Genomic DNA, 12,421 nt, shown 5'->3' with positions numbered 1-12,421 from the left:
AGCAGAAGTGATGAACCACACACAAGTGTGTGCCGCCTCCATACATTACATAAGCCACTGAACAGCAGGTCTGAGAAGAGCTGTGACCTGAAGTGTGGGTGTGCAGTACACAAGCCTTCCTCAGGCTACTTGGCAAAAGGAGTATTAACAGTGTGGGTGAAGTGCGGGCAGTTAAGAGAAAACAAAGATAATTAAAATCACTCCACAGGAAAATAAGTAAATAAATAATAAAATAAATAAATAAGTTGATAGATAGGTAGATATATAAATAAATTCATGAGTATTCTCCTAACTGAGTCTTTTGAAAGATGAGGCTAAAGAGTAAGTGAAGAACCCGCCCTTGGGATGTTGTTTGTCTTAGTGGCTTATTCATACAATTCACCCAGCTCTTAGTCATGACAATATCCGATTGATCCTGTCATGCACTTATGAAAGGTAGGAGAGCACATACCTCCTTCACATTCTCTCATGTGATGCCTAAAAGTCCTACATAGCATTAAGGAAGCTGGTGCCCTGTGACTGCTACTTTTTGTAGGATGTTACTTTGCTCTCACCTCCCCTCTTTGCTGCACTCACCTGCTGTCTTTTATCATACACTGGGACAACACTGTCTTTGAGGCAGTGGCTGGCTTTTAAAATAGATGATCCAGGACCAGGACCTTGCACAACAGCAGCAGCACAGCCCCCACAATTAGCTGTGTTTGCGGGGGAGGTAAGATAGCCACGTCTGTCTGCTGCCACCACGAAAAGTTAGTGTGACAACAGGCATACAAAACTTCTGCAAAAATGCTGTGTGAAACTGCTATGGCTGGCTCGTGGGGGGAGTCAGCCTTCCAAGCAAACATCCTTGGAATATTTGGGATGCCACTAGGAAGTCCTGCCACTCAGAGGTGTGCTGAAGGATGCTCCACCACAGGCACAGAGCAGATAAACAAGGCTAAAGCACAGCAGGTTGGCTGGGAGAAGTCAGTTTGGCTTCACCAAGGTGATTATGCTCGACCAAAGGTTCTGCAATTAAATGACTGCTTTAGTAGATGAGGTGCCACTGCTTGGCAGAGCAGTGAATATTGTTTACTTCAGCAGGGCCTTTGTCACTGTCTAACCGGAGATACCCATAGTGAAATTATTGATGTACAGGCTGGATAAGCAGGCAATAAGGTGGGCTGGAAATTGGCTGAACAACCAGGCCCAGAAGGTGGTGATCAGTGGCATGAAGTCCATCTGGAAGACAGTAAAAAACACTGTTCTGAAGGTGACAATCCTGGGCCCAATCTTTTTTTACATCTTCAGTAGTGATCTGGGTGGTAGGGAGGAGTGTGTACCCCAGGAGTTTTGCAGATGACAGAAAAATGGAAGAACTGGATGGTACAGCAGAGGGTCATGCAACCATCCAGAGGGACCTGGACAGGATGGAGGATGGGCTGACAGGAACCTCCAGGAGGTCAACAAGGGGAAGTGCCAAGCCCTGCAACTGAGGAGGAACAACCCCAGGCACCAGGATATGCAGAACAGGACTTCTGTGCTCTGGTGGGTAGCATGCTGAACATGAGCCAGCAATGTGCCCTTGCCACAAGGAAGGTTAATAATGGATCATGTTAGGAAAAGTATTGCCAGCAAGTGAAGGGAGGTGATCCTTTCCTTTCCCTCTGCTCAGTACTGGTGGGGCCATATCTGGAGACCTGTGTCCAGTACTGAGCTCCCTAGTGCAAGACAAACATGGACCATAAGTGTAGCAGAGGGCCATGAAGATGGGACTGGAGCATCTCTCTTGTGAGGAGAGGCTGAGAGAGCTTGTACTGCTTAGCCTGGAGAAGAGGAGGCTCAGGGGGACCCTATCAAGGTATACAACTATCTGAAAGGAGGATGCAAAGAAGGCAGAGCCAGGATCTCTCTTGTATTGTCCAGTGACAGGACAAGAGATGAGAGGCACAGATTAAAATAAGAGATTCCCTCTGAACATCAAGAAACATTTTTTTTTCACTCTGGAGGTGACCAAGAGCTGGCATGGGTGGCCCATAGTGGTTATGGAGTCTCCATCCTTGGAGACATTAAAAAAAAATGTGGTCCAAGGCATATGAGTCTTAGTGACCCTGTTTAATGAGGAGGGGGACTGGACTAAATGAGCTCCAAAAATCATGTCCAACCTCAAGCATACTGTGATTTTGTGAAGGTGTCCTAATACTGCATGAAGATCAAGAAAGTTCTTTCACCATGGTTTGAAATTCTATAGTTTCAGTAGTATTTTGAAAGACTCTGGTTGGAATAGAGAAATCCTATGAGACTGAGCTTAAAATAACAGGACCCAAGGAGCTAACTTCAGAGAAATACAAACTGAAAGCTGTGAGAAGGAATTGATTCTAGTATCTGTCACAAAATTTTTATTTTGCGCTTTTTTTTTCCAATTTTATGGTCAAGAGTCTATACCCTGGCTTTGTTGGAATAGATTTTTCTTATTGAAGTTTGGGTGCTGTGGCTTCAAAGTGTGTGTTCAAGCCACTCTAGAAAGTGTATGTTCACCACACAATGTGCCCTGCTTCTCAGGAAATAAACCTGTGAAGTGGTGTTGCATTTAAGCAGTGTTGCAGATGAACTTTTTACATGCCTGCCATGCAACAAAAAATCAGGAGCTGGGATTTAACTTGATGATGCCAGGTGCATTTGATAGTGGATAATGTCAAGTATCACAAAAGAAGAAAATGTGTTTCCTGGCAGGCTTTGACCAGACTGCTTTTGGTATGTTCTGATACATAGGTATCTTCTGATAGCAGAAGATACTGCTTCTGGTATCTTGAATGGTATCAGATTAACCCATATTAACATACAGGACCTTCATCTCCAACAGGGTCCATGCTGCAGAAGGAAAAATTCGTAGTAAATTATTAACCAGCTGGATTGTTTAATAGTGAAGAAGCCTTTTGTGAGATAGATTAGGTAGGTAGGTAGATCTGACAGATAGCAGATAGGATCTGGTTTTTCTTTCTCCTTTTGCCAGTTTTGCCATCCAAAGCTGCCAGAAATTATTGTAGAGTAACACATGAGTACACACGGAGGAAGCACCTCTTCAAGCTCACTTTCCTCTCGTTCCTATTAATGTCATTTAACTCAATCCCCTTCGGCTTGGGAAGCTGTGAGGTGGTGAGGGTGGTTTTGTTTCTACTGTTCACTACATGTTGAGGAAATGAGAAAGTACAGATGAACACATCTTGGTATTCTCTGCCCCATGGGTTTGTTGTCCAGATAGTGGGGCCCATTACCTGGTGTGCATTAATCCAGTCCGCACATAGAATTCAGGTATTTGCTAACAATACATTTCTGTGCAGAAACAGGAGCAGGGTGGTATTCCACAAAGCAAGCTAGATTTCCTGAATCCCAAGTGCTGCTTTTATACCCAAAATCATGACAAAGAACTTGATCTCTAACCCATGGCTGGTTAACTAATTCCTCACTTCCATTTAAAAGGTGGCAATGCCCAAAAATTTCACCAGGCAAGCTCAGAGACTAAGGGGCTTTTTGTTAGTAGGGGTCCCTCCAGCCTAAGGGTGAGTATTCCAGTATGCTAATAATAGCTCATCAACATATTAATGGCATGTTCATACAGTGAATCCAATTAGTGATGTTTTTCTAGCCAGTGCTCAAGGCTGTAACCAAGATAAGTTGTGTGGAGCTGTAGGGAGTGCTCCTTCCCATCCCTTTCATTTGTCGTGCAGGCCTGTGCTCAAGGATGGGCTGTTGAGCACTTGGGATGTGGGGTTTTTTGTCTGTTTTTTTCTAATTTCTACTGTTTCACTATTATGTGAGCCCTGTTTTTATTCAGCATGTCTCTTTTGCTCTCTTTTATGTGATTTTTTTTCCTAAAAATGATTTTTTCTAAGTGTCACTTCTTTAAATTAATGACTGAATCAGGATGGTGGACATGCTCTTCACCAGGAGGGAAAGGACTGGAGATGCTGTGGGATGGAAAAGTGTATAGGTGTGAGAGTATGGGGTATGAGAAGGGAGAGGGTGTAGGAATGGGGATGTGTCAGGGTGTAGAGGAGGTATGGAGGTGGTGGGGATGTTTAAGGGTAGGGGGGGTGTGAAGCTGTGGGAGGATGAGGGACTGTGAGAGGAGTTTCAGGAGATGTGAGAGGGTGTGAGGGGGTATGAGGGACTGTGAGAGGGGCAGTGAGGGGCAGTGTGAGGGGGTGTGAGGGGCAGTGAAGGGGAAGTGAGGGACTGTGAGGAGCAGTGTGAGGGGCTGTGAGGGGCTGTGAAGGGGCACTGAGGGGTGCTGAGGGGCAGTGCAGGGCAGTGAAGGGCTCTCAGGGGCAGTGAAGGGGCAGTGAAGGGCAGTGAAGGGGAAGTGAAAGGGCAGTGAGAGGCAGTGAGGGGCAGTGTGAGAGGCAGTGAGGGGGTATGAGAGGAGCAGTGAGGAGCAGTGAGGTGCAGTGAAGGGGCAGTGAAGGGGCACTGAGGGGCAGTGAAGGGGAAGTGAAGGGGCACTGAGGGGCAGTGCAGGGCAGTGAAGGGCTCTCAGGGGCAGTGAAGGGGCAGTGAAGGAGCAGTGAGGAGCAGTGTGAAGGGGTGTGAAGGGGCAGGGAAGGGGCAGTGAGGGGCAGTGAAGGGGAAGTGAAAGAGCAGTGAGGGGCAGTGAAGGGCAGTGTGAGGGGCAGTGAGGGGGTGTGAGAGGAGCAGTGAGGAGCAGTGAGGGGCAGTGAAGGGGTAGTGAAGGGCAGTGAAGGGGCAGTGAGGGGCAATGAAGGGGAAGTGAAGGGGCAGTGGGAGGGAGTGAAGGGGCAGTGAAGTGGAAGAGAAGGGGCAGTGAGGGGGTATGAGGGGGTGTGGGAGGGAGTGAAGGGGCAGTGAAGTGGAAGAGAAGGGGCAGTGAGGGGGTATGAGGGGGTGTGGGAGGGAGTGAAGGGGCAGTGAAGTGGAAGAGAAGGGGCAGTGAGGGGGTATGAGGGGGTGTGAGAGGAGCAGTGAGGGGCAGTAAGAGGCAGTGAAGGGGCACTGAGGGGCAGTGAAGGGGCAGTGAAGGGGAAGAGAAGGGGCAGTGAGAGGGTATGGGGGGGGCCTAAGGGGGGTGTGAGGGGTTGTGAGAGGAGCAGTGAGGGGCAGTAAGGGGCACTGAGGGGCAGTGAAGGGGCAGTGAAGGGGAAGTGATGGGGCAGTGAAGGTGCACTGAGGGGTGCTGAGGAGCAGTGAAGGGGCAGTGAAGGGCTCTCAGGGGCAGTGAAGGGGCAGTGCAGGGCAGTGAAGAGGCAGTGAGGGGCAGTGAAGGGGCAGTGCAGGGCAGTGAAGAGGCAGTGAGGGGCAGTGAAGAGGCAGTGAGGGGCAGTGAAGGGGCAGTGAAGGATCACTGAGGGGCAGTGAGGGGCAGTGAAGGGCTCTCAGAGGCAGTGAAGGAGCAGTGCAGGGGCAGTGCAAGTCTCTGAGGGGCAGTGAAGGGCTCTCAGGGGCAGCTCCGAGCCTCCCCTCTCCCCCTCCTCGCAGGAGTCCGGGGGGGAGCGCTCCGCCCCGGGGCCGCCCGGAGCGCTGGTGAGGCGGGGCCGCAGGTGAGGTGCGGGGTAGGGCGCTGCTCTTCTTCTTCTGTCTCCGCCGAGGCGGGACGGAGGCTGCCGGGGAGCCCGTTCCCCACCGCGTCCTCTCTGAGAGTGTTCGCGCTCTCGCCGCCGCGCCGGTGCCTCCTGAGAGCATCGGCCGGGGAGGAGGGGAATTAACCCCGCAAAGCCGGAGAGTGGAGGGCGCAAGGTGAACTTCCTCGCACCTTTAGGCGCGCGTTTTCTTGCGGTGTTTCATTTAGTTGGGCTTGGGAATGCCGTGCGGTCTGTCGGACCGCTGCCCTTGCCCGAAGCTGTCCCAGGACCCGCAGGTCCGTCCCTTCCCTGGTGCCGGAGGAGGAGACGCTGCCGTGAGGTAAAAACCGCTCCCCTCGGCTCCCCGGACACCCGTGCCTCTCGCCTGTCCTGTCAGGAAAGGGAAGGGCGGTTTTGTCCCGTCTTGGAGCGGTTATGGAGTGCAGAATGCCGAGGAAAGGTTGAGGTGGGTGCGGGAGAGCAAAGCGGTTCTCTCCCACCCCCCGGTGAATTTTGAAGGGAAAAGCCTCACTCTTCTAGCCTGGCATCTGTATTTTTCAGGTGTGATCTCTGTAACTTAACTTCTCCGTAGAGAAGTTGCCTGTTCCTGTTTTGTTTTGTTTTGTTTTGTTTTCCAGATCTCTTTCAGGAAAAAAAAAACCTCATAGCCGTACAAGTCAGGATGCTGTGCAACAGTCATGAGCAGCAACATTAAAGCAGAGCCCCGGTGAAAACTTTGCTCTCCCGGTGCTCTCCACCATTCTCCGACCACTTTCTGGCAGCAATTGTTGCCACCTCCAAATGAGGAAGAGAACTGGGAAAGACACTCAAAGCTGTGAGGTACTTGGTGAGCTGTTTGAACTTCTCCAGACTTCCTTCAAAAGATCCTAAGTGTGGAGACAGGTAAGAAACATGCTAATCCTGCCCATCCTGCACGATGCCAAGGCTGAAGAGACCAATGTTTTGCTATGGGAAGCGTGCACTTTGCAAGACAGGGTTGCAAAATTGGGCTAGATTCTGGCAGCTTCGGGGGTGGAGAGGAAGTTTTGGCTCTGTTAGAATAGTATTTTTTTTCAATCACAAGTTTACTCTCATGTACATTCACCATGTTCCTGACAGTGTAGGAAATTAGAGTTCTCCCTGGACTAAATTTGTTTGCTAATGTGATTATGAAGATTCACAGAAACATTTGAAGGCTTATGCATCTTTTTTTTTTTTTTTTTTTTTTTTTTCAGAGATAAGAATGACTTAGTGAAATAAGTTTAAGCTCTCAATACTGTATGAAAACTTGTTTGTGTAACCCTGAGAGCACTGAGGCACATAGGGCAGAAAATTTGGCTTTGACATTGAAAAAGCAAAGAACATATTGCAAGAACATTCATTCATTCACTGTTACTTAGTGAAAAAGTTTGATGTTTATATTTTTTACACATAACATTGATGAGCTTTTGCACCCTTGATTTTGTGATTATTTCCACTGTTAAATCTAACAAATCACTATGAGCATTTCTTTTACAAATTAAATGGTATTTACAAATCAAGAAGCATGAGTTGAAGGAAGAAGTGCTAGAACTTCTGAGTTTTAGTGGCTTTTCCTACTGCAATATCAGCAGGACCTGCATCAGAATAGGACTCATTGCCATCCTGATCTCAAGATAAAGACAAGCACAAATCCACAGCAGTGTCTGCCTGCTTCTGGGAAACAAATCATTATTGGCTTAAAATATTGATTTTCATAGTAAGAGATGCTTCCTGCTACTTCATCTCAGAGTGTGTTCCAGGACAATATTGCTTTTTGAAAACAAAATTGAGCTCTTCCTAGAGAGGAGTATTCCAGGAATATTATTTGTACAAGATCACCAGAAACTTGTGGATAATCTGAAACACCAGTTGATGATTGAGTGTCACACAGTAGGTTTTGTAGTTCTTAATTCTTTAAATTGCTGTCTTGACACAATTTTACCTCCAACACTGAAAAGAAGCTGTGTCACTTCTGACATATCAGTGATACATTTAATAGTTCTGGCATCACAATTAATTAGATTTATGAATGTTGTATAATCTCCATTTGTTTAGCATCAGTCGTGAATTACCAAATAAATTTATCTTTTAGGGAAGCTGCTTCATTTCAAAATAGCAAGCTGGTTTTTTTGGTTTTTTTTTTTTTTTTTGGAGCAGGGTATTTATTTGGAGCAGGGCACATGGATTTCCACAGAGCCAGTGACTGTGGTTCTTGTAAAAGTCCAGCTGCACTTTGTTCCCACAGTGTCAGTCTTTGGCTGATGCAGCCCCAAGCATGGTCTCCTGTGTTTAACAGGTTCTCCAGGTGAAATCATCTTTATCCAGTGTTCAAGAATGTATTCTGCATTATATTGTTTCAGTTACAAACCTGCAATGTTTCCTTTTAATCATATTTTATCTGATTCCAAAGTATTTTTTGATTTATTCCCCCCACCCATTTTGTATTTCTTTCTACTCCTTGCTTTGCCCCCATGCTGCCCCCTTTACAAAGTATAGATCACGCTATGGCTAAGGGGGCTGGATCTTGGTGGTCCTTCCAGGGTTCAGCTAGCCTGCTTTGCAGTCCTGAGGGCCCTAGCCTGCAGATACAGTGGCTAGATGGGTTTTTAAAATGAAATTTATTAGTACCTACAAGCCCTGGTGAGATCTGGGGTGCACTGCACTGGAACTGCTGACCTGTCTGCACAAAAGCATTCTGGGCTTTCTCCAGGCCATGTTCATGCAACATCTTGGCTCCAAAATCTACTCCAAACATTAAATATTGGCTTAGATTAGCCTTTCTCTAACCTCATTAGTACATGGTAATGTAGGTTAATTAATACTTATGTTAATACTCCTGGGAAAGCTTATGGAAACAGTGAATTTTAGCAACTGGAGGAATTAGATCAGATGTCAGAAAAGTCTCATTTTTAGGACTGACCTGCTGCAGGGCCTCAAGAAGAATTCTTTTTTTTTGTGTGTCTTTTGATATTTAATGTTCTTTTGGCCATAAAAGGTATTCCTACAGATGTGAAGAGCTGTGTAACAAGTGTGATGTGCCATCATTTAAGCCATCAGTTAAGTGTCAGAAGAACTTCTGATAGGTATGAAAGAAATGTAAAATCACTGATGACTTCTGTATAGGTCAAAACCAAGGGAGAACACAATCAGAATTCCATCATGTATGTATTCTAAGATATATTTCTCTTTTGTTTTCTTTTCTGTTGTGTTTTGGTTTGTTTGGTTTTGTTGGTTTGTTTTTTTTTTTTTCTGGAAATTTGAATGCACAAATTAATTGGGTACTTTTATAAAAGACATGATAATAATCTTGAAAACATTGCTTGTCAAAAACATGCATTTCATAATAATGGTTTGCACATCTGTGAAAGCTGAGATAGGCCCTACTGAATTGTGTACATTCAGTGTAATGGAATGAATCCTTAATTTTAATGGAATTACTTCTAAAGAAACGTTTTATTAAGGCCTGGGGTGGAAAAAACCAAAACAAAGCAAGCTTTTTGTTTGTTTTTGTTTTTCCTAACATATACAAATATTGTCAGGTTTCCTACCCTAACACATGCTATGTCTGACTGTTATTACACCAAACAGGGACTATACTGAATTATAGTTAAATATTCCATGAACACATTGCATTTATGAAGCCCTGTAAGTGTTTTTACACTTAGTCAGTAAGTCACTGAACATAACAGCTGATCAAAAGCATCTGTAGCTGCAGACCATGATGCTATAGAGTGAAATAAATGTGGAGTGGGAGATGGGGCTTCTGTGATCACAGAGTTGTTTTAGTTGGAAAAGACCCCTAAGATCACCAAGTCCATCACTGCCAAGTCCAACACAGATCCATGTCCCTCAGCTCCACATCTACTCAGCTTTTAGATCCCTCTAAAGATGGTGACTCCATCACTGCCCTGGACAACCTGTTCCAGTGCTTGACAGGCCTTTCAGTGAACAAATTTTTTCCTAATATCCAATCTAAACCTCCCCTGGTGCAACTGGAGGCCATTTCCTCTTGTTCTGTCACTTGTTGCTTGGGAGAAGAGATTTGGTTTGTTGGACTTTTGGAACCAACTACATTTATATCATCCTTTCTTTTTGGAATTCAAAGTAAAATTCCAGTATCAAAGAAACCCACAAATTAGTGTTCTTCAGTTATTCACCAGAACATTACTAGTGCTTTCCATAGTAGATGAGGATGTTTAAACTAATTAAAAATTTATGTTTCTCTAGAAATATACTGTAAATAAACAAATACAATTTTCAAAACTATGTCTAGTCTTGTTTAGGAATATAATTATATTGTTCTGCCAACTGTTAAATATGGAAAAGTTTTCCTCTAAAGATTTTTTCTACAAGCTTTGGCTGGTTAAGCAAGGATACAAAAAACATAAATAAAATTAATTTAATTGAGTTGGTTGCATCTATAGAAGTGTACATTCAGACAAGACCTTTTGTTATTTATACCATATTAGGCTCTTATTTTGTGTGAAACCTCCAGATTTTCTCTGATGCTGCATTTCTTTTCTTTTAGAGCTTGTTTTGTCTACCCAGGTACCAGACTGCTCTCAGCCCACTGATCCTCACTGAGTGGGCTGGTCTGTGCATCACTTCGTTCATTCTGATTCACCCCACTTACTATGTTTTCAAAGGAAGGTAGTGTAAATCCACAAATGTAATTGCTTTTAATAAAATGTATTAATATTTATTTTTTCCACCATGTTAAGTTTCTTCTAAGAGAAAAAATGTTTTACTATGCTTCCTTTTTTAATTATTAAGACTCATAAACTTTCTTCTTCTCATTGATTTATAGATGTTTAGCACTGTTATATTATGGGATAGAATAAGAGTGTGACAAAAGGGAAAGCTGTCCAGAAAAAAAAACCAAAACAAGCAACAAAACTCATAAAAAGTGTCAACCTTACTTCATGCATCCGTAGATACTACAATGATATCCAAGTATTATTTTAACTTTTAATGCATTTCTTGAAATCTAGGAGAGGGGGAATTTTTTTTATTGATTTTTTTTTTTCTCTTCATACTCTTCACAAAGTACTGGGGTATTTGCAGGAGCAAATTGATGAAGTAAAATGTTCTTTTTTCTTTTCCTGGGGGAAGAGTTCTTTGATTTCTCTGGGAACAGTTGTTCTTGTCAGCTACCAGGAGGGTGTCGGGGAAGAGCCATGACAGAACCGGCGGAGCCGCTCACTGAGGGGACCTCCCTTATCAGAGCCGTTTATCAGAGACGCCTCCGCCTCACCAGACTCTTGCTGGAGGGCGGTGCCTACGTCAACGAGAGCAATGAAAGAGGTGAAACCCCTCTAATGATTGCCTGCAGGTCAAAACATTCGGATCCCCAGAGTGTCAGCAAGGCAAAGATGGTTAAATACCTGCTGGAAAACATGGCTGATCCCAACATCCAGGACACATCTGGGAAGACAGCCTTGATTCATGCTTGTCAGGAAAAAGCAGGCCCTGAAGTGGTGTCTCTGCTCCTGAAAAGTGGAGCTGACCCGAGCCTGCAAGATCACACCTGTCGCTCTGCACTTGTGTATGCATTAAACAACGAAGACATAGAGACCCTGAAAATCCTTCTTAATGCCTGCAAGGAACAAGGGAAAGAAGTCATCATCATCACCACAGAGGTGTCCCCGTTGGGAAGGCAGAAAACAAGGCAGTACATAAATACTCTTCCTGCAGACCTCGAGGAATGCTGCTCCTCAGCCACCTGCAATTCCCCCTCAGACATTAAATTGAAGTTATCCCCATGCCCACTTCCAAGTTCAAAGGGAACTCAAGAAGGACTCTTCAGCTTTAAAGAGCTGCATCTTCCAAGAAGGGTGGAAAGGCCATCTCAGGCAGCATCACCAACAAGAAAACGCAGCTCAGCAAAAGTAGGGCCCAAGATGGCACAAGCCCAGAGGCTACAGTCTGAGCCTTGGGCGAAGAGGTCTCCATCAGTGTTAAACCAGAAGAGAATTGCCTCTTTACAAGACAACCCTCCGGGTACCACTGCAGAGGAAAAGCTCTCTTTTAAAATCAATGGCTTTTCCTTGTGGAAGAAATTAATCACCAAGAACCCAAGTATTGACATAAAAGACAGAGCCCGTTTATTGAAAACCTTCGATCAACCTGGATCAAAGAAATTACCACATGATGAGAGAAATTCTTGGATTCCTTCTGCTAACGAGAAACATAAACCCAGTGTGATTCCTAGAGGTAAGGATACCAGTTTGGAACAAATCAACTTCCTTTCAAACCTCAGCAGCATTATCCAGAGAAGAAATTTTGGAGCAAATCACTACAGCTCTGATTCCCAGTTAACTGCAGAAGATAGAAAACCAGTGACACGAAAGAAGAAAGTTCATTCTCCAGCTCATTCTTTGCGTTCAAGTTCTAGAGGAGCACTGGAGAACTTGCCTCCTATTCCCCTGAGCAGGGGAAATCCATCTGTTCTACAAAGACAGGGTTCAGCAGCTTTATCACTGAATCATGTTGCTCAGACAAGACCAGGTTTTCTTCCACCACTGAGTGTGAATCCTCACCCTCCAGCTCCAAATAATGGAGTTTTCATAAACAAGTTTTCTGGGGTGCTTTCTTGTGAAAAAAACCACTTACCACCACTAGCACCTGCTTTCCCCAAGGAGACCAGTGCTGCTAAGGAGACAGTCCTTACAGACTAAGCAGATTAAGCAATTACTGAATTTTTAACAGGGGATAAGAGTAAAGAGTTTGTAAACAGTTACAAACTCTTTACCATAGTTACCTATTTACTGCACTGCATGAGTATAAAGGTACACATCACATAAGACTCTTTGCCTTGAAATTAATTCAATAGCTTAGACTACGTA

At 44.7% G+C, this 12,421-nt stretch overlaps 1 protein-coding gene across 1 annotated transcript; it reads left to right on the top strand.

Moving 5' to 3' along the window:
• Nucleotides 1-10,753: 10,753 nt before the first annotated feature.
• ANKRD34B (ankyrin repeat domain 34B) lies at nucleotides 10,754-12,281 on the top strand. Its single transcript, XM_008492163.2, is given in 2 exon segments — nucleotides 10,754-12,216; nucleotides 12,218-12,281. Coding segments are annotated over 2 exon segments (1,527 nt in total).
• The last annotated feature ends 140 nt before the right edge of the window (nucleotides 12,282-12,421 follow it).

The sequence above is a fragment of the Calypte anna genome, chromosome Z (assembly GCF_003957555.1).
Source record: "Calypte anna isolate BGI_N300 chromosome Z, bCalAnn1_v1.p, whole genome shotgun sequence".
Taxonomy (NCBI): domain Eukaryota; kingdom Metazoa; phylum Chordata; class Aves; order Apodiformes; family Trochilidae; genus Calypte; species Calypte anna.
The sequence above is the reverse complement of the archived record's forward strand: the minus strand, read 5'-3'. Positions and strand labels throughout refer to the sequence as shown.